The sequence below is a fragment of the Myotis daubentonii genome, chromosome 20, assembly GCF_963259705.1.
Source record: "Myotis daubentonii chromosome 20, mMyoDau2.1, whole genome shotgun sequence".
Taxonomy (NCBI): Eukaryota; Metazoa; Chordata; class Mammalia; order Chiroptera; family Vespertilionidae; genus Myotis; species Myotis daubentonii.
Window position 1 is genome coordinate 7,887,103 of NC_081859.1, and position 25,564 is coordinate 7,912,666.

The 25,564-nt window shown below is 47.5% G+C and overlaps 1 protein-coding gene across 2 annotated transcripts; it reads left to right on the plus strand.

Moving 5' to 3' along the window:
- Positions 1-904: 904 nt before the first annotated feature.
- On the plus strand, positions 905-20,869 carry SLC30A10 (solute carrier family 30 member 10). Of its 2 annotated transcripts, none has more exons than XM_059677736.1 (4): positions 905-1,472; positions 15,665-15,742; positions 17,611-17,850; positions 18,928-20,869. In XM_059677736.1, exons 1-4 carry the CDS (start codon positions 1,025-1,027, stop codon positions 19,425-19,427), a joined length of 1,266 nt encoding a protein of 421 aa, XP_059533719.1. In that variant the 5' UTR covers positions 905-1,024; the 3' UTR covers positions 19,428-20,869. The 2 variants fall into 2 exon arrangements, with proteins under 2 accessions (XP_059533719.1, XP_059533718.1); XM_059677735.1 differs by lacking the exon at positions 905-1,472 and adding an exon at positions 14,109-15,000.
- Positions 20,870-25,564: the final 4,695 nt, after the last annotated feature.

Genomic DNA, 25,564 nt, shown 5'->3' on the forward strand with positions numbered 1-25,564 from the left:
CCACACTGGAGGGCAATCTGCTTTATTCCATCTTAGGACTCAAATGCTAATCTCATCCAAAAACCTTCACAGAAAACAACAATGATCAAATGTCTGGGCATGTGGTGGCCTAATCAGATTGACACATAAAATTAACCACAGAATTTAAATTCAGAAAACACTGGGAGTAGTCATTTCAGTCTCTTATTTCTTTAAAGGATTGACTGTAGGCAGGCAACTCAAAACAATAGAGGCTGCTATTGTTTTACGTATTCAGGACCCAGCAAACCTTTGAGTGTGACAGGTGATAAGATTAAAAACAAAAGGATTTCCTTGTCTCAGTGAAGTCATTGTAATTTGGCTTTCTTCCTGAAATGACTGGGGTCATGTCTGTAACTCCTCTAGTTTAAAGGTGTTTTATCTTCCCTGACCATGAGGAATATTTTATTTTTGGGGGGTCTTATTTGGGAGAATGTGTGGAAGTAGGTGCTTGTGTATTCCGGATCAGCACCCAGGCTGTGGGAAACTCCCCCTCGCGTCATGTTTGGGTTTCACTTACGGTAGCTGTGATCCAGGGTGTCCCCTGACCCAGGCGGTGGAGAGCACTCAAAACTTTGCACACCAGGGTGGACAGGATCCGATGGTCTTTGTCAACCGACTTGTCTCCGCGGTGACTGTGAGTGGCAGCTGCGAGGGCTGAAGCCAGCGGTGAGCCACTGTGTAATTCGAAGACACAGAGACTCCTGACTTCTGGGATGAAACACACAACAAACAAATTCCTCCAGTCCGAGTCGTATCTGAGGCCGAGCCTCCCCCTTCCACAGTCCCAGCTCACATGACATCTCCCGTTTAATTGCCCTTTAAACTGCTTTATGGCTTTATGGCAGCCTATAAAGGGTGATTTCCAAATCTGACAAGCGCTGAATGGCTGAAGGGGGAGAGCTTTCCAGGAGTCGTAATCTCAAGATCTGTAGCTGCTCCCTTCGGAGCGCAGCCTTCCCGGGAGAGGAAGGAGAGGGAGAGGAGCGGCCCGCCAGCCGGAGCCATGGGCCGATACTCCGGGAGGAGCTTCCGCCTCGTCTTCATGTGCGTGGTGAGCATCCTCCTGTTCGTCATGGAGCTGGCGGTCGCCCACATCGGCAACTCCCTGTCCTTGGCCTCCGACGCCTTCGCCGTCCTCTCCCACCTCCTGTCCATGGTCATCGGCCTGTTCAGCCTGCGGGCCAGCACCATCTCCCGCCACAGGAAGAGCACCTTCGGCTTCCTGCGGGCCGACGTGGTGGGAGCCTTTGGCAACTCCATCTTCGCCGTGGCGCTCATGTTCAGCATCCTGGTGGAGGCCATCAAGAGGTACATCAACCCCCAGAAGACGGAGGAAGCGCTGCTGGTCCTGTTGGCTGGGATTGTCGGGCTGTTCTTCAACGTGCTCAACTATGTCATCCTGGACTGTTGCTACTGCTCAGCAGGCCGGCCCCTGGAGGACCCGGGCACAGGTAAACCCTGCAGGTGGGCAGGCAGTGTCCTGGCGCTCTCGGTGGGTCTGGTCCTGGAGGGGGGGGCCTCCTCCGATGGGGCCACAGAGCGGCCTCTTGTTCCCCTGACTTTGCCAGAAAGTCGCCTCCAGCCCGAAGTTCCCTGTGAGCAGGGTGGCAGCAGGCCACCTCCGTCAGGAGGGTCTGCTTTCACGTTTGGTGACAGGGAAGGAAAAAGAGTCCAGGCAGGTGGAGAAAGGGAGGGGAGTTGCTGACCGCAGCCACGGAGGGAGCGATGAGAAGGAAGGTGGACGTGGCGTTGAGAACAGTCTCCTTTAATGACTTCCTTCTGTTTACCCAGATATGGCCTGGCTCTGTTTGACTTTAAAAATAATGTTTTAGTGTCCCCATAAAGTATGTTTAGAAAGCACTGGACTCTATAGCCAGCTCAGGTAGAGAAAGTGTGGAACAATTGGCTAGGATGGTGAACTCGGGAGGATGTTCAAGGAACGTTCGGTAACATGGAGAGGGAAAAGAAGGAGCTGGCCTAGTAAACTTAGCTCTGTTTTGGATGGAATGACCTGTATGTATTTCTAAATCTGTCCTGTTTGAGAAGAAGGAGAATTGTGTACGTGGATCTCTGGGGGGCTTCAGAGTGGGTAGCAAACTTACTGGATCGTTGGTCAAAAGGTGAGATTTTAAATCCTGCAATAAACCTAAAACAATCCACAAGATAAATTACCAGCTAGAACCATGTGTTTCCTGCCATGAGAGGGATTCTTTTAGAAAAAATATGAAAGCCCTAGCAGAAGAGAAAATTCCAGTGCTTTTAAAAGGAGGTACATGGCGTGAACAGAACTAGGTTCAAGGCACGGCTCTCCAGCAGGGCAGTGGTCCAGTGTCACTGCCAACCTGGGTGCCCGCCCGTCGTGTGGGGGTTACGGAGTAATGAGATTCCGAGGCTTTAGCAGTTCATAGGCACCTGGTGAAGAATAATGATGGTTTTTCAAAAAATGAAACAATGCAAGCCTTTGAATTAGGTGAAAATCCAATACCGTTGGGTTATAATGGCTCTCATCTGGATTTTAAGAAATTTTTGGATTTTCCTTATTGGATGCTAGTCAGTTTTCTCTCACGAGCTGGGGCATTAACTCGCCTGGGAAACCTGAGTCTACGTTTGCATTTTTTTACTGTATTCCTCCTGTCTTTGCCACTACTGTAGGTTATGTCGGCTGGGCCCAGTCCTTTTCCTATTTTTGTCTAAAATTTCCCACTGGTGGAATGCATGTTTTGAGAGCACCTATAGTAGGTGTTAAGTATAAAAGGGAACAAGCGAAAAACTAGAGTCTGTATCTTTATTCAGACTAAGGAATCAATCAGGGCCCGTCTTTTTAAAAAGACAATAATTAGTTAATGTGAGACCTTGTGCCTTGTTTACATCAGTCATAGAAAGAATTACTGCTGGAGTGTCCATATCATAAAATTCACATTATATATATATATATATATGTATGTATGTATGTATATGTATATATATGTATATGTATGCATATATATGTATATGTATGTATATGTATGCATATGTATGTATATGTATGTATGTATGTATATAAAATATAAATATAAAATATATATTTGTTGCTAACTATAAATATAGGTAAGAAAGCTCACATCAAACAAGTGCTCCTACAGACAACAGAAGTGTCACCATTAGTAAACATTATGTTTTTAGTTCCAATTTGTCTTTACTCTCAACATATTTTTCTGCACATTACAAAAGCAATTTAGGCAAAGGGTTTGACTCTGGCCAACAGGAGAACTGGTAGACAACCGTAGTTGTTTTTTTATAGATCGGATTATTATTGGATAGGTCTTAGTTTGGCTCTTGTCTGTGTCCATGCTAACATAATAACAAGAGACTGAAGACAGATATTCCACCCTGACCGTATGGGTTTCTCTTGTGTTCTAAAGCATCTGTCTTCTTTTGAAGTGTTTGATGCTATACAGTATTCTACTTTAAATAACAGTGCACCCTGCCCGGTGTGGCTCAGTGGATAGAGCACTGGCCGATGGACTGAAGGGTCCCAGGTTCGATTCCGGTCAAGGGCCCATGCCTGGGTTGCGGGCTTGATCCCAGTGTGGGGTGTGCAGACCTTGATTCTCTCTCCTCATTGATATTTCTATCTGTCTCTTCTTCCTTCCTCTCTGAAATCAATAAAAACATATTTAACAAATAAACTACCTAAGTGCAATAAGAACTACACACATATAGCTAGTGCTTTAAGGTTCATGTTCATTTTGGTAGCCTTAGGTATTGCTGAATTTTTCTATTAGGAATCTGAGAGTATTTAAACCCTCTGAGTAATTTTAGGATAGCTAGTTAGCTTCTTAGCATTTATGTCTCAAGGTATTCATCACTTTTACCAAAACATACATTTTAAAAAATACTCTTTTAACCACCTAAAGAAGCTTATAGTAAAGAGGAAACATTTGGGTTGGATGGATATCAAAAACTGCCATTAACCCAATTTCAATTGGCTTCTATTCCAAGAAGAAATCTAATCAATCCATAGATACTGATTTCTACTAGGAGGTTTCAAATAGGAGGGAAAAATGATCCTTGGCTTCAAAAGACTTGATGTAAATGTAGGATAAAGAACTTCAGTATGTCTGGAATCCTGGCTCGAAGCGTTGTGTGAAGTGCCTCTCAGCTAGAGAACTGTGGTACCTCCTGGTTTAGTGATCGGAGTCAGGGAATCATCATTTCTGTGAAACCTGTGGCCGGAGAGAGTTTGTGACTTTGCAAGCCTTCCGCCTCCCCTGCTTCTGTGGACCGTGTACTTGTCCTGCTTTATCTGGTGCAGGAGTTGCTGACACCGGTTATCTTTCAAGTTTGAGGTCCTAGAAAAGTAAAAAATAAGACCACCAACTTTAAGTTAAATATTAACATCACAGATTGTATATACAGTTGAGACTTTAAACATCCCTGGGACTCATGGAGTAAATTCATTGGAAAATCCGACAGACCAGCCAGACATTTTTATTTATTTTTATTTTTATTTTTTAAAAAAATATATTTTATTGATTTTTTACAGAGAGGAAGGGAGAGGATAGAGAGTTAGAAACATTGATGAGAGAGAAGCATCAATCAGCTGCCTCCTGCACACCCCCCACTGAGGATGTGCCCGCAACCAAGGTACATGCCCTTCACCGGAATCAAACCTGGGACCCTTCAGTCCCCAGGCCGACGCTCTATCCAGTGAGCCAAACCAGCTAGGGCCAGCCAGACATTTTTAAAAACACCTGGGAGAGCCCAGCCGGTGGGGTTCAGTGGTTGACGGTTCGATTCCTGGTCAGCGTGCATGCCTGGGTTTTGGGCTTGATCCCCAGTAGGGGGCGTGCAGGAGGCAACCGAACAATGATTCTCTCTCATCATTGATGTTTCTATCTCTCTCTTTCCCGCTCCCTTTCTCTCTGAAACTAATAAAAATATATTTTAAAAAAATAAGAACACCTGGGAGAAAAGAATATCTGGAAGATTTCCGAGACAAGAGAGCCTAGACCAGTGATGGCGAACCTTTTGAGCTCGGCGTGTCAGCATTTTGAAAAAACCCTAACTTAACTCTGGTGCCGTGTCACACATAGAAATTTTTTGATATTTGCAACCATAGTAAAACAAAGACTTATATTTTTGATATTTATTTTATATATTTAAATGCCACTTAACAAAGAAAACTCACCCAAAAAGATGAGTTCGCGTGTCACCTCTGACACGCGTGTCATAGGTTCGCCATCACTGGCCTAGACCAATTCCCACCAGTGTGAGTCCCCCCTTGACACACAAAATTGATGGCGAAGCAGGAGTTTGGGGCTAAAGTGAAGGCAACAGGAAAAAAGCAAAAACTGCAAGCAAGCAAGAAAAAACAAACAAAATAGATTTAAAGTCCAACATGTGGGTGGCTCTGTGTGCTATGTTTGGGAAGGGAAGGGGGGACCAGCATTCCTAGGGTTCAGACCCTGGAGAGGAGGTGGCCCTGCTGGTTCCTTTCCCTGGGACGAGGGACTAAAGGTGCTTCGTGTCTGTGCTTTCCTCCTCCTTGTTTACTTAGATTTCCTCTCTTTTTATGTTGGTATTTTATTTTGGATAATTTTCCAGGCTTGGGTTTTATTTGAAATGTCACGAGTAGATCTCTCCATGCCCTTGACTTGTACCGGAACAGACACCTCGCTGTGCCTTGGCCTTTATCTTAAAACAAAAGTATGTGTGCAGGTCCGTCGGGGGTAGCACAGGCTTCCCATTGGTCGAATTTATAAATGACAGATTGACATCGGAAATATTTGCTTCTGTTATTATTTATGTATGTATGTATGTATTTATTTTTACCAAATGCCTTTCCTCCAATTTCATTTGTTACTTTTGTTTTGACTCCAAATCTTTTCTTTCTTTATTGATTAAGGTTTTACTTATGTGTCCTTATCCCACCATTGTTCTCCCCCACCCCCCACCCCCACCCCCGCTCATGCCCTCACCCCCCCCCCCCCCCGTGTCTGTGTCCATTGGTTAGGCTTATATGCATGCATACAAGTCCTTTGGTTGATCTCTCCCCCTTACCCCCACCCTCCCCTGCCTTCCCTCTGAGGTTTGACGGTCTGATGGATGCTTCTCTGTCTGTGGATTTGTTTTTGTTCATCAGTTTATGTTGATCATTATATCCCACAAATGAGTGAGATCACGTGATATGTATCTTTCTCCGACTGACTTATTTTGCCTAGCACAATGCTCTCCAGGTCCATCCATGCTGTTGTTTTCTCTCTCTCCGTGTTTGGTAAACACAGCGCATCCTTTACCAGGATGTGACATTTACCAGACTCCTGCCTACTCCAGAGTTCATAAATTTCCATGATATTCTAGGCTCGAAATTTTAAAAAATTATATAAGATTTGATTGATATTGGAGGGAGAGAAACATCGATGTGAGAGAGAAACATTGACAGGGGCAGCCTCCTGCATGCCCCTTACTGGGAAACGAGCCAGCAACCAGGCCACGTGCCCTGACCGGGCATCAAGCCAGTGATCCTTCAGTGTATGTGACGGTGCTCAATCCACTGAGCCACACCGGCCAGGGCCAGGCTCCAGATCTCTTGGTGGCACTTTCCCTGAGCTGCTTAGGCCTGTGAGTCCTGCTCCCTAAGGAGGCTCCTGCTCACTCTCCTCTTTGTCATGGCCTGAGGGGCAGCCTCTGCAGGTTTCCCAGCTGAAGCTGTTGGGAATGTGGGATGCTTGCAGGGGTGGGGGTGGTGGGGGGGGTGCCTCTAGATGCTGTCTTTCCACAGCTGCGCGTCGTGGGCCTTGAGCAACGCATCATCCTGCATCAACCTTCTGTTTGGAAGCCGGGGAGATGCGTCCCGTGTTTGGCCCCTGGGGTCCCTCTCTCAGGAAGGCTCGGTGGCCTTGTTGACGTTGAATGGGTTCACCCAGTTCCTAACGTCCTTTCCTTCCTTCTCCATCGCCCGGAAGGCTGGCGTTTCTGGTGGACTTTTCCCTTTGACTTTGCCATTGTTTTCTGGGTCAGACATTTGTTTGCCAGCGTGGATGCTGCTGTTGTGATGGCAGTGAGAGGAATGAAGTCCGTGTGTCGTGGGTCTGCCAGCAGCAGCTGTTGTCCAAACACATCTTGTCGATGTCACCTCTCCGAGCTGGACCATGTCACTCGAAAGGCATCTCCAGCTAAAGCAAAGGTCGGACCATCGGATGCTCTCCTCGACCACCCTCAGTGTGTCTCCCTCTTCCTGCTCCTTCCTGGAGCCCTAACTCTGTTTCTTGCCCTGTTCCTGTGCCTGTCACAGGCAATCCCTCCACCCACAATAGTTGTTTTTTAATATTTTTATTCATTTCAGAGAGGAAGGGTGAGGGAGATAGAAACATCAATGATAAGAGAGAATCACTGATTGGCTGCCTCCTACAGCCCCCCCTACTGGGGATCGAGCCTGCAACCCGGGCATGTGCTCTTGACCGAAATCGAACCTGGGACCCTTCAGTCCGCAGGCTGCTGCTCTATCCACTGAGCCAAACCAGCCAGGGCCTGGCTCTCATCTTTGAAAGGTCTGCACAGTCTGCCCTCCAGCTGCAGTTCAGGTCACTTCCCATATGGATACACTCACTGCTCCCTCAAGGCCCCTAACATCTTGCTGCCTGGGCATCAGCCTCACATCCAGGATCACGTCATCTTACTCGGGGGCTGGGCCAAGGTGGCTCCGCAGGTGCAGTCCCCAGGTCCGGCTCCTTGAGTCTCCCCTCCACCCGCAGTTCTGGGAGCTGAAGGAACAGAGGACCCGCTGTCCACACACCCAGCACACAGTGGCCGGACAGACACGGGAGCTGCCCTAGTCCCCAGTGGCTTGTATTTTGGAGTATTCACAGCTTTAAGGGGGTGATTTTCATACTCCCTGGATCTGGCTTCCTGTGCTGGTGGTGGTTGGTGGTGGTGGGGGGTGCGGGGGCTCCATTCCAGATCTTAGGCAGCTGTTTGGCAACTTGCCTTCCGGTCTCGGGTAATGTGTCTGTATCCCAGCCCCTGATCTGATCCAATCTCCTCTTTAAGAATATTTCCTGCCTGACCGGTTTGGCTCAGTGGATGGAGCGTCAGCCTGCGGACTGAAGGGTCCCGGGTCAAGGGCATGTACCTTGGTTGCAGGCACATTCCCAGGGGGGAGTGTGCAGGAGGCAGCTGATCGATGTTTCTCTCTCATCGATGTTTCTAATTCTCTATCCCTCTCCCTTCCTCTCTGTAAAAAATCAATAAAATATATTTTTAAAAAAATTAAAAAAAAAAAGAATATTTCCTAGGTTTCAGGTTTGATCCCCAGCCCCAGTTGGGGGGAGTGTGGGAGTGTGGTTGGCAACCAATTGATGTATCTCCCTACATTGATGTTTCTCTCTCCCTCTCCCTCCCTCCCACTGTCTCTAAAAACACAATGGAAAAAAAAATCCATAGGTGAGGATTAACAACAAAATAATATTTAGGTTTGTGAACGTTTCCTTACCTTTCCCTTTCTTCCTCCCTCCGTCCCTTTCTCCTCCCTCCGTCTCTTCCTTTTTTCCTTCCTCCTTTTCTCCCTAGCTCCCTCCCTTCATTCCTTTCTGTCTTGCATCCCCCTAGCCTCAGGAAAACTAACTCTTCTTCCAGCTCAGTCTGTTGCTTCTGACTGCGAGCTACTCTCCCTCTCCTCGTTTTCTTGGCACAGTTAAGACCGAAGCATAGAGTAAAACCCAGTCTTGAAAGCTCGCACTCACGGAGGCCTGTTGAAACAGCCCTCTCTCTGTAACAACCCCCACTCTTCTGAAGGGAGTACAGAGGAATTGCTTGCTATGACCTGCAAAGGTCAAAATACTGCCTGGCTCACACTTAGATAGATATGTGGCATAGGTGTTTGCCGAGGTAGAGATCAGACCCACGTAGCAGAATAGGTATTCAAAGATATAATAGAAGAATTTATTCTGAACTAAAGGGAGATAAAAAAAAATCTGCCAGTGGAGAGGGAAAATGGATGTGGAGCTGTCCTTGCACATTCCCCTTAAAACCCACAGCTCGTGTCCTGGTCTTACCCAAGCCTCAATCTCCATGTGTAACTTTGGCCTCTAGCTTCTCACCTTTATCTTCTCAAGGTTCCTGCCAACTCACCAGTGTGTTAGGGCTTTAGGGACTCATAAGGACACAGGGTGGGGCAGCAGTAGGTCAACAGTAGTTTGTATGGAAAAGAATGCAAAAATCAATCAATAATAATAATAATAATAATAATAATAATAATAATACAAGAATAAGCTCCAGGTTTCGCATGCTCACAACTGTAAACCTCCTTTGCACTACCCTGTACTCTTTTCTTATTCTCTGGCATTCGGAAGCCCTGGGTAGGTAAGATCTAGATGCCAGTTGAACATGAAATGTCAGCTTTATGACAGAGACTGAAGGCTGTGGCTTAGAGCTTTTTTTAAAATGCTCTTTTAAAAATATATATATTTTTTATCTATTTCAGAGAGGAAGGGAGAGGGAGAGAGAGATAGAAACATCAATGATGAGAGAGAGTCATGGATCGGCTGCCTCCTGCATGCCCCCTACTGGGGATCAAGCCCACAACCCAGGCGTGTGCCCTGACCAGGAATTGAACCATGACCTCTTGGTTCACAGGTCGACGCTCAACCACTGAGCCACGCCGACCAGGAAGCAAAGAGCTTTTCAATAGTCCATCCCAGAGTTAAACTCACCCAGTCCCAGGCCCCCCTGCACAGGGCCCAGCTGCCCCATCAGGTTGTCCTCATGTACACACAGACCAGGAGTTCAGGGCTGTGGGAAGCACATCTGGAAGAAAAGAAAGTCTAGAAGAATGGCGCTCCACTCTCTCTCCCAGGCTCACTAACCTGAGCAGTTCCCCTGCCTCTCAATTGTCGGGGAAGTGACAGCAAGAGGCCAGGCAGGTTGTTCCTGTAGAGGTGCCCGAGGAGAAATAAATGGGAGCTTGCGGAGCGGAGTGGAGGGTCTCCCTCACATACACACATAACTGACCTGGGTCCAAGCCTGTATGGTTCAGTGGATGGAGCGTTGGCCTGCAGACTGAAGGGTCCCAGGTTCAATTCTGGTCAAGGGCATGTACCTTGGTTGCAGGCACATCCCCAGTAGGGGGTGTGCAGGAGGCAGCCGATCCATGAGTCTCTCTCATCATTGATGTTTCTCTCTCCCTCTCCATTTCTCTCTGAAATCAATAATAATATATTTTAAAAAAACAAACTGATGTGATCCTGATGTCAGAAGCCTAGTGGAAATGGAACTTGCATACATTTCTTTACATAAAAGGAAAAAATGCCAAAACCGGTTTGGCTCGGTGGATAGAGCGTCGGCCTGCAGACTGAAAGGTCCCAGGTTCGATTCCGGTCAAGGGCATGTACCTGGGTTGCGGGCACATCCCCAGTGGGAGATGTGCAGGAGGAGGCAGCTGGTCGATGTTTCTCTCTCATCGATGTTTCTAACTCTCTATCTCTCTCCCTTCCTCTCTGTAAAAAATCAATAAAATATATTTTAAAAAAAAAAGGAAAAAATAAAATTGTCTTTTATTTGCAGATGATATGATTATTTACCTTAAAAATACCAGGAAATCTATGAAACAACTATAAAAAGTGAATTTAGCGCCCTAGCCGGTTTGGCTCAGTGGATGGAGAGTAGGCCTGTGGACTGAAGGGTCCCGTGTTGGATTACAGTCAAGGCCACATGCCGGGGTTGTGGGCTTGATCCCCGGTAGGGGGCGTGCAGGAGGCAGCCGATCCATGATTCTCTCTCATCATTGATGCTTCTGTCTCTCTCCCTCTCCCTTCCTCTCTGAAATCAATAAAAATACATTAAAAACAAAAGAAGTCAGCAGTGAGGCCCTGGGTAGGGCATGGAAGACACAGCTCCCTCCTGTGGTCCCTCAGCCAATGGCTTTCTAGTTCCCTCAAGGCCCTCCGGGGCCATGACATCATTCCTGTTATCTGCCTGGATACCTTTCTGCTGACCTCAGCTTTTCTTTCTGCTGTCAGCAGGGGATACTTGAGCCTCACAGTCACGCCATGCCCCTGAGGCTTCCTCTCTCCTTTGATGGTTCTGCTAGCCGTCCTGGTGCATGTGTGGGAGGTTTCTTAGTCTGAGGACAGTGAGAGGCAGAAAGGGGGAAGTGGGCAGTGCCTGGCTCACCTTTTCCTGTATGAGATTAGTGTGCCACCTGGGATTCTCTGACACGCGTGCTGTCATAACACTGACACGCGAATGATAGTGCGGGGACCTCTGACCTCTACCCTTCCCTTCTCCCGCCCAGTCACTCTCTCCTCAGCCTGCACCTGTTGGCTTTTTTATTCCTGTTGGCTTTTTTTTTTTTTTTTTAAATAAGCAGTTAGCATGTATTGAGTGCCTCCTATGTGCCAGTTGCTGTTATAATCACTTTACGACTATTAACCATTTAATCCTATTATTCTCTCTCTCTGCAATTTTTTTTTTTTTTTTTTTTTTGCAGCGAAGACTAAAACTTTATAGCTCAATTGTATACAGCACAGCTGTGAGGTGGCCCTGAGGCCAGGCCCCTCTGGGGCTCTGGTCCTGGCCAGCCTGCTTTGCGTTGTATGGTAGGCTCTGTGCCGTGCCAGGCTGCTCCCGTCTGCTCCGGTCTGCTCCAAGGACACATCTCCAGCCGGTGTTTCAGCTCAGCCAGGGAGAGACAGTCTTCAGTCCTTGGTGGAAAGAGAAAGTGTACTCCCAGAGCCACAGCTGGCAGCTGGCTTTTATGGACAAAAGTCCATGCTCCTGGTCCCTGATTGGTCAGTCGTCATGCAAATGAGGACTCCAAATTCTTGCAGTTTGATTGGTCCAAAAGGCAATGTCCTGGTTGGTCAGATTAGAGCTGCTCTGATTAGCTGAAGCTGTGGAAATCAGATTGGATGGGGAAAGCCTCCGTCCTATTGGTTGAAGTAGGATTTCCAGAACTTTTTCATAAGGGCTGGCTCAGATCCAGAAATACAGTGCACATCATTCAGTGCAGGCCTCTCCTTGAAGTGCAGTTTGCATAGAGGCCTCTGCCTAGAATGGCTGGTTGGCTCTGTTATTGGGGTGTTTGTTTGCTTTTGACTTTGAGCCCCGTTAGCCAGCAGGAGCCCTTCTTGGTCGGTGTCTTCTTTGTCAGGGCTCACACTTTCTTATTTTGTTCACTGTCTGTCTCACCCTCTTTAGAGTGTAAGATCCATGAGGGCAGGGTTTTTGTCTGTTTGGTTCATTACAATACCCTCTGCACCCAGATACTTACCCCCTTTTAATAGCAGTGAAAACTGGCTCAGACACTTCAGGGTCTTGTCAGACTACACAGCTCCAAAATGTTCATCTCCTTCTTTTAAATTGTTGATCATTTTAATACTGATTTTTTTAAAAAATATATTTTATTGATTTTTTACAGAGAGGAAGGGAGAGAGACAGAGAGTTAGAAACATCAATGAGAGAGAAACATCGATCAGCCGCCTCCTGCACATCTCCCACTGGGGATGTGCCCGCAACTCAGGCACACGCCCCTGACCGGAATCGAACCCGGGACCCTTCAGTCCGCAGGCCGACGCTCCATCCACTGAGCCAAACCGGTTTCGGCATTAATACTGATTTTTAGAGAATGCTCGAAATAGCCAATGTCCTCAAGTTCTCCTGCAGGGGTATTTTCTTGGAGGTGGAGTGGGGAGATGCTTAGCAGGCACCCTGAGTGTGGAGGCTTACCTGGTAAAAGTTGGGGCCCTCAGATCAAGGCTGGTTTAGCACAGAGGGCATTAAAAAACAAGACTGTGCTGCCCTAACCGGTTTGGCTCAGTGGGTAGAGCGTTGGCCTGCGGACTGAAGGGTCCCAGGTTCGATTCCAGCCAAGGGCATGAACCTTGGTTGTGGGCACATCCCCAGTAGGGGGTGTGCAGGAGGCAGCTGATTGGTGTTTCTCTCTCCTGGACGTTTCTAACTCTCTATCCCTCTCCTTATCTGTAAAAAATAAAAATATTTAAAAAACAAAAACAAGAGGGTGCTTTCCAAGGCTGAGGCAGTGAGGGGCTAGAATTAGAACGTTCTGCTAATGCATTCTGTGCCGTGGTCATTTCCAAGTTCAAGCTCAGGGGCTGGGGATCGGGAAGAGAGAACAGAAATCGCCGGACTTCACCTTCAGATCCTTTTTGGAACGAGACCAGTAGATACAAACCAATAAAGAAAACCACAAGGGCTCCCCCCACCCACTCCCTAAACCGCCGGAGCAAGCACCCTTTTGTCTGCTTCGTTCATTTCCCGGGCCTCCGAAGGTCCCTTTCCGGGCCTCCCGCAGTCCTGGGGCGGGACGGTCCTCTTGAGGACAACTTTTACTTGGAACAGATCCTTTCGTCAACATGAGAAAGACTGTTTGGAATAAACCTTCATGGAGGTCAGTCAATTGACCTGTGAGTGTCAGGTTGTGCTGTGAGGGCACGTGGGGTGCGCGGAACATTCTCTCCGGCGGAGAACGGTACAAGCACACAGCGCAGCCCTGCCCTGGCTTCTCTGGTGGCCAAGGGCCCCGTGCCTCCCACGGAGAACTTGGGCTCGGGGTGCTGGGTGGCAAGGCCACACTTACAAAAGTGACCGGTGCTGTCCCCCAGGGCTGTCTGTAATTTACCTGGGAGAGGCGGCCTCCTGAAAGAAGACCCTAAAGAGGGGTGAGGGGGTGGGGGAATGACTGTGCCAAGAGGGGGTGACGGCAACGGTAATGTGCCCTCTATGAGGGCTGCGAGCAAGCAGAGGGGATAAGATAGTTAGACCACGGGCGGGCGTGGGGTGGGGGCGATGAGTGAGGCATCAGATCAAACCTCACAAAACAGTAAGTGCCCTGCAGGACAGGGTTGGCCAGATGGGTGCCCCCGGCCTTCCCGGGTTAATGAGGAATCTAATGCCAGCGGCTGGTGTCTGTGCACGTAGGCCCAGGCAGCCACGTCCAGGACAGCGATCACACCCAGGAGCCGGGCCCTTATCGCTGAGGGTCAACAGTCAGGCTTTGCAGCTGGAAGGGCTTGGAGAAGCCAGTGGCTGGTGGGGTGGATCCTACCGGCTTGGGGCCAGGACTGGGGGTCTCGGGAGGGGAGTGACCTCCAGACACGCCCCCTCTTCTCGGCAGCTCCCCGCTGTGCCCGGCTCTGTCCCAGAGGGACAGCCATCGGCCGTGGCCGCCCGCCAGGGGCCGCGAGGGAGGGGGAAAGGCCACCGCCGAGGCGGCGTGCGCTCTCTGTAGATACGGCCGCCGCCCGGCCCCCTCCTGTAGACTCTGGCCGCAGGGACCGGCGAGCCGCTCCATAAAGAGCCGGGCGCAGGACAGGGCGGCGGGATCCAAGGCGGTGCGGGCTCCGCGGGGTCGGGGTCGGGGCGCGGGGCGTGCGCGCTGCGCTGCGGGGACCATGGGCCGCTACTCGGGCAAGACGTGCCGCCTGCTGTGCATGCTGGTGCTCACCGTGATCTTCTTCGTGGCCGAGCTGGTGTCCGGCTACCTGGGCAACTCGATCGCGCTCATCTCCGACTCGTTCAACATGCTGTCGGACCTGATCTCGCTGTGCGTGGGGCTGGGCACGGGCTCCCTGGCGCGCCGCGCGCGGCGGGGCCCCCGCGCCACCTACGGCTACGCGCGCGCCGAGGCGGTGGGCGCGCTCAGCAATGCCGTCTTCCTCACCGCTCTCTGCTTCACCATCTTCGTGGAGGCGGTGCTGCGCCTGGGGCGGCCCGAGCGCATCGACGACCCGGCGCTGGTGCTCATCGTGGGCGCCCTGGGGCTGGCGGTCAACGTGGTGGGGCTGCTGGTCTTCCAGGACTGCGGCGCCTGGTCCTCCTGCTGCCGCCGCCGCCGCCGTCTCCCGCCGCCCCCCGGGTCCCCGGGAGCCTTGGGGGGCCCGCAGGGAGCCGCCCGCGCAGCCCCCAGCCCGGACTCGGCCGTGACCCTGCGCGTGGGAAAGACCGCGGAGAAGGGGGCGACTGTGTTCGCCAACGTAGCAGGTGCCTTTCGGGTGCAGCCTCCGCCGTGCCCTCCCCATCGCCCCCAGCGCGCCCTCTTTCGCTCCCCCCCTCCCCCCATTTCCTTCTGCAGTCCCGCTCCAGACCTCTCGTGCCAAGCCAACATTTCCCCCACGGTTTCTTTCCATGCCCACGACTTCTGTATTCCTCCTGGACCCGTGGGCCCGCTTTCCGTGTATTCCCTCCCCCCTGTTCTTTCTGTACAGTATCGATTGTCTTGGAAATTAGTTATTATTGGGCAACAGATATCACGCCCCTCCCCTCCCCCTTCTTCAGATGCGAGCTGCACTTCTCTCTCTCCTCTTTTACCCCCACCCCCCATCCTTCCGTTCCCCTGGAGTTAAGGGTTTTGGGGTGGAGATGGGCTTCCCCACTTGCCTCTTGGTGGTACAATTGTTTGGAAGTGTGAATGAGTCCAAAGGTGGATCCCAAGGCTCATGTCAAGGCCAGCAGGGCCTGTTCCTGGCTCTGAGCCTCGTGTGTGTGTGTGTGTGTGTGTGTGTGTGTGTGTGTGTGTGTGTGTACAGGGGTGGGGGGTCAGATAAGCTGGGAGGAATTTGAAAATAACAAGCCTTTTTTTTGAGACCATTGGTTCTTTTCGTTTGTAGAACTTATACACAACACAAGGTTTCTTCTTTGAATGCAGGTGACTCCCTGAACGTCCAGCATGAGCCGGAGGAGACGATGAGGAAGGAGAAGAAGTCGGAAGCCCTGAATATCAGAGGTGGGGTTGCCCTTGGGCCCACTGGAAAGCCTCTCAGGGCTACACCTGGTCTGCGCTGGTCCCTTCCCTTTCTGTTCGCCTCTGAGCCAGTTAGAAAGTGGGCAGGCTGCGACCTGTAGACTCTGACCCGGCTCTTGCCTCATCCCCGCATCGATTGCGAGGGAGACACTCATTGCTCACCATTGACCCTTGCTCACTGAGACCTGCCCCAGCGCTGCCTGCTCAAGAACTTCACAGATGGGTGACATGCTCCCATTTCTCTTGGTTTTGCCCACCTGTGGGCGTTGCTAACCTACAGTGCAGCCCATTTTCACTGAATGTCATTTTGATAAGGTGGGAAGTGAGTAGGCGGGCAGCTATCCCAGGTGGCATTGCTGAACTGACCCTCATGGCCCTTCTGTGATGGGTCTCGTTGACTCACTTGAATCGCCACCTCCAGGTCCAAAGTGGGGGTTCTGGGGAGACACGTGGAAGGCACATCCCTAGCATTCCTCCTACCAAGAGCTCAAGGTCACAGTGTTGGGCCAAGGTCAGCCCTGGGGGTTCAGAGGTGCCTTTCTCATAGGGCACCAACATCTCTCCTTTCCAACTTTTCAGCCAATGACTTTGCTTTGGGTCAATGCTCAACCTTGATTTTGAGAATTTCAACAAAGACCATGCTACTACCTTTTACTTTCAGGTGGTTTGGGGAAGCCTAGGGCTTAGATGGAAATAATATGAAGAAAAATTAATAATCCAGGAAACGTCTTTATTTTTGAGAGTCTCATATCTGTTTTACAAAGGATGGATCTATAGGGAGGATCAGAAAATAACAACAACATGTGAGTTCCTAAAAACTCTAAATGAATTAATTTTAGAAATGTACAACAGAGGGATTTTTAAAAATATTTAATTATTTAGGTTTTATTTTGTCATGAAATTAACTAAGGGGAAGCTCTTAGAATAGATAGAACAGGATATGTAGACATTGCTAAATAATGAATTAACATTTTTAAGCTCTGTAGCCTTACACCCATAGAGTCAACCAATAATGATGAAGGCTTTAAGCTTATTCAATAGTTTTGGGGTTTGAAATGAGATATGACTTAGTGACATGATTTTTGTTCTGTACAATAGATAATCTGCTCTTCTCAGGGGTTGGGAAAGTTTTTTTTTCAAGATCTTTAGTCCCTCACCCACTATTTTTATTATTTTTTTAATTTTTAAAAATGTTATTTTTAAACTACAGTTTACATTCAATATTATTTCGTATTAGTTTCAGGTGGACAGCAGTGTGGTTAGGCACTCGTATACTTTACAATAGGAGACTTTCTAAAGAGCTTGGTGGTGAGTCTTTTTGGAAAGAGAATCTGTAATAAAAAAAAAAAATCATTCTCCTGCCCTAACCGGTTTGGCTCAGTGGATGGAATGTCGGCCTGCGGACTCAAGGGTCCCAGGTTCGATTCCGGTCAAGGGCATGTACCTTGGTTGCGGGCACATCCCCAGTAGGGATTGTGCAGGAGGCAGCTGATCGATGTTTCTCTTTCATGGATGTTTCTAACTCTCTATCCCTCTCCCTTCCTCTCTGTCAAAAATCAATAAAATATATTTTTAAAAAATCACTATCCTTTTACTTACCTTGCTTTTAGGTTCAGTTTAAAAAAACAGATACGGTAGGTTTTTAAGATCGAGTTCGCCATCACCTCGCTTTAACTCTCTGAAATCAATAAAAATCTATTTAAAAAAAAATTGAATCCATCCCGCCGTTCCTACCCAAAAGAAAACAAATAGCCACAGATCTTCACAGACGTGGGACCCCCCGAGCCCGGAGCGTCACGTGGCCCCCGCACTTGGACGTGTGCATTAGGGATCTTGCTTTCTTCCGGCAGGTGTGCTTTTGCACGTGATGGGCGACGCCCTGGGCTCGGTGGTGGTGGTGATCACGGCCACCATCTTCTATGTGCTACCCCTGGGCCAGGATGACGACTGCAACTGGCAATGCTACATTGACCCCAGCCTGACCGTCGTCATGGTGATCATCATTTTGTCGTCTGCCTTCCCGCTCATCAAGGAGACCGCCATCATTCTGTTGCAGATGGTCCCCAAAGGGGTCAACGTGGAGGAGCTGAGTAAGTCAGGCGGGTCTGACCTAGAACCACTGTCCACTTCCTGTTCTCCAGGCCAAAGGGCCCGCGTTACTTCAGAGCCTCAATTATCCCTATCAGCGGTAGAGACATCCCTTATCCCTTGGAGCTTCTTGAGATGAGTCACGGCTCCAAGAACCAAAGGTCCTTTGCGGCCTAGGATTCTGTGACTCACCTGCACGTTTTTTTTTAAATATATATATTTTTTATTGATTTCAGAGAGAAAGGGAGAGGGAGAGGTTGCTAAAACATCAATGATGAGAAAGAATCATTGATCCGCTGCCTCCTGCAGGATCGGGGATCGAGCCCACACCCCGGGCCTGTGCCCTGACCAGGGAATCGAACCATGACCTCCTGGTTCATAGGTCGACGCTCAACCACTGAGCCACACCAGCTGGGCTGACCTGCACATTTTTTGAGAATGTAGTGCTCAGGCAATTCCTGTACCTGGGCTATACCTTCATGTCAAGGATTTATTTTCATCCAAATAAGGTGAACTCCATTTTTATTCTCCCCATTCTGAAACCATGAATCTCTTGTGTTCTAGATCCTGCTTTCAGGTTAATTGATTAAAAAAAAATTTTTTTTTTTTAAATTGACTTTTAGAGAGAGAGGAGGGGTGAAGGAGAGAGAGAGAAACATTGATGTGAAAGAGAAACATCACTCAGCTGCCTCCTGCACGCCCCCTACTGGGGATCGATGCCTGCAAACCAGGCACGTGCCCTGACCTGGAATCAAACTGGCAACCTTTTGGTACATGAGACAACACCATCACCTGAGCCACACTGGGCGTTTTTTCTTGTTCTTAAACTTATTTTCTGGAATTGCCTTTTATGGCCTAAAAATATTTGGTAGAGGAATTCCAAGAGGAGAAAGAGGATGATGGGGCCATGTCCTTGTATAGCTGAGTAGTAGGTGAGGCTATTTTTCTTCCTGTTATTCTTCGTAAATACATCATTTTGGTGAGAACGCCTCAAGGGACCACACCCCCCGCCCCTGAAGTAGTTCCATGTCTCCGTTCCAGCTCTCACCCGGGCTGTCGCTTGCTCTTCCCTGCCCTAGTGAGTAAGCTCGCGGCCGTGCCGGACATCAGCAGCGTTCATGAACTGCATATCTGGGAACTTATAAGTGGGAAGATCATTGCCACCCTGCACATCAAGTACCAGAAGGACAGGGGGTATCAGGACGCCAGTCTGAAAATTCGAGAAATCTTCCACAAGGCGGGAATCCACAGCGTGACCATCCAGTTTGAGGCCGTGGACTCGCCGGAGTCCCTGGAGCAGAAGGACACGCTGTCCCTCTGCAGCTCTCCCTGCATCTCCAAGAGCTGTGCCAAGCACCTGTGCTGTCCCCCCCGGGCACTGCCCCTGGCCCACGTCAATGGCTGTGCCGAGCACAACGGCTCTCCCCGCCTAGACATGTACCAAAGCCAAGGCCGCGGTAGACCAGAACTCTCGGAGGTGGCGATTGAAGTGTCTCTGGATGGCCATGGGAGTGACCGTGGACAAGCTTTCACCAAAACTCAGGGGGACCAGTGTTATGTCAACAGCACACATTTTTAACCCTGTCCCCGCATAAGCAGACTGGATAGACGAGGCACTTTGGACCTACAGCCTGGCTTGTGGGAGTCCGTGTAGGCACTGACCAAACCCACGGTGTACACTCTGGTCAGTGAGGGGTTGGCAGTGTGGGGTGTTCATTGGCCGTGTCTCTGAATTTTTACGGGACTGACAAGGTAACCCATTACGTGGTCCTGGAGGTCTCATGCTGCTCTTCAAGAGTTTTCGTTTGCTCATTGATTTTCCTGAAGCAAACTGCACTGGTGTGTGCATGTCAGGGGCACTGAAGGCGGGGACTCAGTGATTGTGGACACGGGACTCAAAGTAGCTTTTGTTTGACACCCATTAGAGCTTCCAGCTGACCCTCAGGTGAGCTCATTGCCAAGTATATCGCACAAACTTAGGAGCCATAATGGCTGTTTGTTTGTTTGTTTTTTTCCATTCCACTGGAAGATTATAAAAGAGGAAGAATAGTCTTGCCACTGCTGCAATTTTTTTCTCTGGCTTATTTTTGAATGAATGTAAAATGGAGACCCATTAAGGAAGAGACCACTTTCAGAACAGGAGAAAAAGTGGAGTTTAGGGGGTGGTGGGGAGCGGGGAGAGAGCAGGAGGAAAATGCTATTGGGCCATTTCGTTTTGTGAGGTGGAAAGAAAATGAATGTTTACTTTCTGCTGTGAACTGGGCGTTTCAAATGTTTAAATATATAAACTATTTTTCTTTTTTTCACGTGGAAATGTAGGAATATTTCTACTTAAGTATGACACAAGTACTTTCATACTGTCTTTGAGAATCAGTCCATGGGGACTGTTTTCATTTATTTGCTTAATAATGACTTCCTTATTTGTCCAAATTTCCTTTGAGTCTTTTTTTTTTTTTTTAATATACGATCACATTAATCTATGAGGCATTTACCAGGAGAAAAATGAGCATTTCTGGGTAGAAGAATAAATAATATTCTGTACTCATTCCTGCACCCGAAGTAAGCTAGGTTGATTTTTTTAAATTAGACATATTTAAAAATATTTATGACAATTGCCAACTAGTAACTTAATGGAAAAGTATATGGAAATGAGAAGGAATTCCATTGCTGGCTTTACCAAATGTGTTTGGAGGAGCTTAAACTTTCATGTGTCTGACCCGTGTTACCAAGTTCAGATACATTTATTAGACTCTGATTCGGATCCATAACCAATATGCCTGTCTTAGTATTGGAGAAGCATCTGCCGTGCATTTAACACACAGTCCAGGCAGAAATACTTTCATCAGAACTGTCTCAAAATAGGTGTGAGAAAATGGGCGGTACCTCACCAGAGAACTAGAATCTTCTTTGATGGGTTGCAAAGTTGACTGAAAATGATCCCCTCTTAGGCCCTAAGCATTGAGTCCTGCACAGTAGTTCACAGAAAAAGCACTCACATTTCCCAGCACAAACATCACTAAATAAATAAATAAATAAATAAATAAATAAATAAAATTCTAAGACTAAAATAAGTAAGCATCTATCCTCAGTAGGATAAGAATAGTTTTATTCCTTGAAAATCTATTATCTGAGTTTAAATCGGCCATGAGTGAGGTAAATTAGAAAAATACCTAAATATGTTTTATCTCTAGGAGTTTATTGGACTAGGCTATATATATGCTTATTGCTAAAATATATGACATCATTTTATTTTTAATATTAAAAGTGGCAGTTACTCACACAAAACAGGGGCTTTTGAAACTCACCATGGTGATGCGTGGACCCAATTCTCCTGGATAAATGTCATTTGAAAGGCCCTTCCGAAGCCAGAGAAGAAATTTGTCTCTTCCTCCCCAATGTGAAGGTCTAATTTGATTTCAGGTTACTCTGCTTTTATTAAAAGGGAACAATGATAATTTTCTAACTTTTGTGCTACTGACTACAGGAATGCATATCTATTTTCTGGAATTATTGCACTTAATTCCAATATCATGAAGTCTGACCTCAGAAAAGTATCTAATGAACATAGCAAATGATGCAGTAGAGCCGATGTGACATAATCCCATGGTAAGACATTTTGAGTGCATTTAATAATGTCCAAGCGAGCGAAGCAAGTGCAATGTTTTCTTCTTTTTAAAAAAATATATTTTATTGATTTTTTTACAGAGAGGAAGGGAGAGGAATAAAGAAATAGAAACACTGATGAGAGAGAAACATCCATCAGCTGCCTCCTGCACACCCCCGACTGGGGATGTGCCCGCAACCAAGGCACATGCCCTTGACCGGAATCGAACCTGGGACCCTTCAGTCCGCAGGCCGAGGCTCTATCCACTGAGCCAAACCGGTTAGGGAGAGTGCAATGTTTCTGTGACGAGTTCGGTGCTTTCTTACCATCTCAGGCCCTGTGGTGCCTGCTGTGGGTGTTTCTACTTGGGCTTTCCGAGGCCTTTAGTTGTCCTGCATTTTAATCCTCCCCAGGAAATGCCAAGGGCTTCTTTCTCCCTTTGAAACGGCCCTGCTTGGTGGCAGTAGCAGCTGATAAACAGTGGATTTAAACAACTCTGTTTTCATCTCTGAGATGAACAAAAAAAATACTGTCACTCAGTTTAGTGTCCCTCTGTACTTAGGTGAATTCCAGAAAATTCTGTCTCCCTTTTATTCAGAACTGGAAATGATTTTCTAAAAAGTCTAGGGCAATGTCATCCCTGCATGCCAGCCTGGAGGATGCAGGGACGACATTTTGCGTTGCTCCTCTGTCCTCCTATTTCTCCAAAAAGAGTCCTTTCCACAGAATTCCAGCACAGCTGCAGGAAGTACTACATCCACTTTTATTTGCCAACTTTCCATTTGTTTTTGAAAATAGAGCTTAATTTTTTTTTACAATAATTGGCCATCATGAATATCCATAGGGCGACCAGGCTCCATTGCTGATGGGAAAAAAAATGTGTTATCCCTCTATTTTTTTGATAAAATATTAATAAAATAGAGAAACATTGAAGAGCAATTAAAGATAGTCTCCATATTTAGTTATTTATTTTTTATTTTTTTGGCACCAGCTAACTGAATTCTAGTTGGAATAAATCAGAACTTCAGGAGGAATGGGTGCTTTGAACCTCAAAGAATTTACTGAGGTCGATTGTGGATTATAATACAGCAGCTGCCCTGTGAGGTAGTAAGGGCTTTGGCTCTGCTTTATCAGTCTGGGCTTTGCTGACATGTTGACCTGGCTGATTCCTTGTTGTGTGCTGCTATCTTGTGCATTGCAGAATTTTAGCAACTTCCCTGGCCTCACCCACAACATGATAGTATCACCCACGCCCCACCTCCATTGGACAACCAACAATGTCTCCAGACATAGCCACGCGTCCCCTGAGGGGAAAAATGGCCCTAGTTCGGAACCACTGACTCAATCTAAGGGTGCTAGAGGGATATTGTTGACAAAAACCCTGCCAACGCCCAATAATTCTTGTAATATAATCAATTCTGCAGAATTCTCTGTTTTGTAATATATTGTAAAAGAGGAGATCAAACTATTTATAAAAATTATAATTTATAAGAATTATAAATTGTAAGAATTATAATTTATAAGAATTACAATCATGCCATCTCTATGTAAGAACTTTAGATATTTAAAGAAAAAATATAATTTGTGCAAAAGGCCTTACAAATTTGACTGTATAGATCCGTCAATACGACGTGGGACGAAATGAAGAAAAAAGCATTGCTCTTGCTGGTCTGTGATGATCCCTTCAATCCATGAATGTTCTCAACCTGATGCACCCACTGCAAAGTGGGACCCAGTGATGTCAGACCATTGGGTCCTGGGGTCAAGGTGCCTAATTCTCTGCCAGTTTTTTTTTTTAAATATATTTTTATTGATTTCCGAGAGGAAGGGAGAGGGAGAGAGAGATAGAAACATCAACAAGGAAAGAGAATCATGGATCGGCTGGCTGCCTCCTGTACGCCCCTTACTGGGGAATCAAGCCTGCAACCTGGGCATGTGCCCGGGATTGGAATTGAACCCAGGACCCTTCAGTCCGCAGGCCGATGCTCTATCCACTGAGCCAAACCAGCGAGGGCTCTCCACCAGTTTTAAACTTCATGGTGTTTCTTGTTATTGGTCCCTGACAAACAACTTTGCATTCCAATGGGAATAATCCAACAAGGACGATTTTTTTTTTTTTTTTTTTTTTAGTACCCAGGACAAGTTCAGTACTAAAAATGTTAACACAAATCTTTATTACTTATGGCTAACCTTTGTCAAATCCTATCCATTTTTTCCCCAAGAGGACAAAATGCATTTCCTGCTTTGCAAGTATCTTGCCTTTAAATGTATCTCCACACTTTTGCAATTGAAGGCTGCAAAAAAAAAGGGTGGGGGCGATGGTTTGGAAAAAAAAATGGGGAAACATGACCTGCTTTGTGTTTGGAATTTAGACTGAGGAATGGTCACTGACCGATTGTCAGGTCTATTGCCATCATAGCCCTGACACACGGTCACCTATTTGCGCCTCTCAGTATATTTGCATGTGAGTAGCCCCAGGAGTGAAGTAGGAATTGAATCAGGAAATTGGTTGCTCAAATGGAACTTGCCTCACACCGTACCCTTTCATGTAATCTAAATGTTCTTAGGAATTGGGAGTTTATGCAGATGTGTCGTTTTCTGGAGCTTCCCTTTATAGGTGTTTTATTCTGGACATTCTTGTTTACACAGAACTTTCTTGAATGTTGCTAGATGGATGGATCGTCTCCGCTTGGTCCAAAGCCAGGCCGGAGACTGGGTACCTGCTTTGCATCCTAATGGGAATACAACAAGACAAGGATGTTTTTCCTGGGAGAGCGAGGTCTCAAGTTATGTTACAGTATTGTGGAGTTTTGTTGCTTCTAGTCGTCCCTCTGTCCCCACAGGCGATGTTTTGCCACAGTGTAATTGTCACATTTTTTGGGGGGGGGGGAATTAGGAAAACGCTAAGATATGAAGTTGAAAAAAACTCAGCGCTCATTGTAAGTGAAGTCCCCCAGTCCTGTATGCGTACCTCCGACAGTGAATGATGTTCGATGGTGCTGCAAATAAACATTTGGAAAAGTAAACACACGGCTGAGATGTTTGTGGGAATTCAACAGGTAGCGCAACGCCTTTGTCGCTTTCTCTAGTCGGTTTACTTATTTATTTTACTGATTTCAGAGAGGAAAGAAGAGGGATAGAAAGATAAATGACGATAGAAAGATAAATCATTGATCGGCTGCCTCCTGCCCGCCACGCACTGTGGATAGAGCCCGCAACCCAGGCATGTGCCCTGACCAGGAACCTCCTGGTTCATAGGTCGACGTGCAACCACTGAGCCACACCGGCCGGGCCCTCTAGTCAATTTATCACTCAGTATCTCTTTAGGTTGGTTTTACTAATGCGAGTCTTATTTTCTGTCCCTGTGCCATAATCATGCGTTCCAAGACTGAGCCAAAGTGTTTTTTAAGCTCAGATGCAAGATACGAATTTGCGTGGATTTATAACCACAGGGCTGGTGACATTTTGCCTACGTTTTCTCAGGGAAGTGGGGGCGGGGGAGGAGAAAATTCTCGGAGTGGCCTGTGCTGATACAGGCTTGCAGTGGTGACGAAAACGACCAGGGTTCTTATCTGCCTCAGAAGACTGGGGGCCTAGAGACGGGCCTGCTGGAAGGCTGTGAGTCTGTGGCTGTAATTTCATGTTCAGAGATACACAGAAGAAGCTAATATGACTTAAAAAAATATATATATACATGCATTTTATTGGTTTCAGAGAGAGAGAGAGAGAGAGAGAGAGAGAGAGAGAGAGAGAGACATCAATGATGAGAGAGAATCATTGATAGGCTGCCTCCTGCATGCCCCCTACTGGGGATAGAGCCCAAAAGCCAGGAATGTGCCCTGACTGGGACTTGAACCTGTGACCACACCAGCCAGGAGACTTAGTAAGTCCGATCTCTAAAGTGGGAGGGATGAAGCAAGGCTCAGGCTTGAGCTGGCAAAGGAGCAGGATTTGGGGGCTGGAACACGCCATATTCCCCTGGGCAGGATGGTTCCCCTGATTCTTTGTCCGTTGGAGTCGAAGAATGGATCCACGGACGGGAGATGGTATGGCAGAGGTGGAAATTTATTGAAGAACAAGTACAGCCTCCCAGGTGGGGAAGGGGAAAGAAT

What these genes read in the sequence shown, in the direction of transcription:
- SLC30A10 (XM_059677735.1), top strand. Translation starts at nt 14,412, where the DNA reads ATGGGCCGCTACTCGGGCAAGACGTGCCGCCTGCTGTGCATGCTGGTG. An exon ending in TGTGTTCGCCAACGTAGCAG is followed by an intron (nt 15,001 to 15,664) that starts GTGCCTTTCGGG and finishes CTTTGAATGCAG; the next exon opens with GTGACTCCCTGAACGTCCAG. An exon ending in GGAAGCCCTGAATATCAGAG is followed by an intron (nt 15,743 to 17,610) that starts GTGGGGTTGCCC and finishes TTCTTCCGGCAG; the next exon opens with GTGTGCTTTTGCACGTGATG.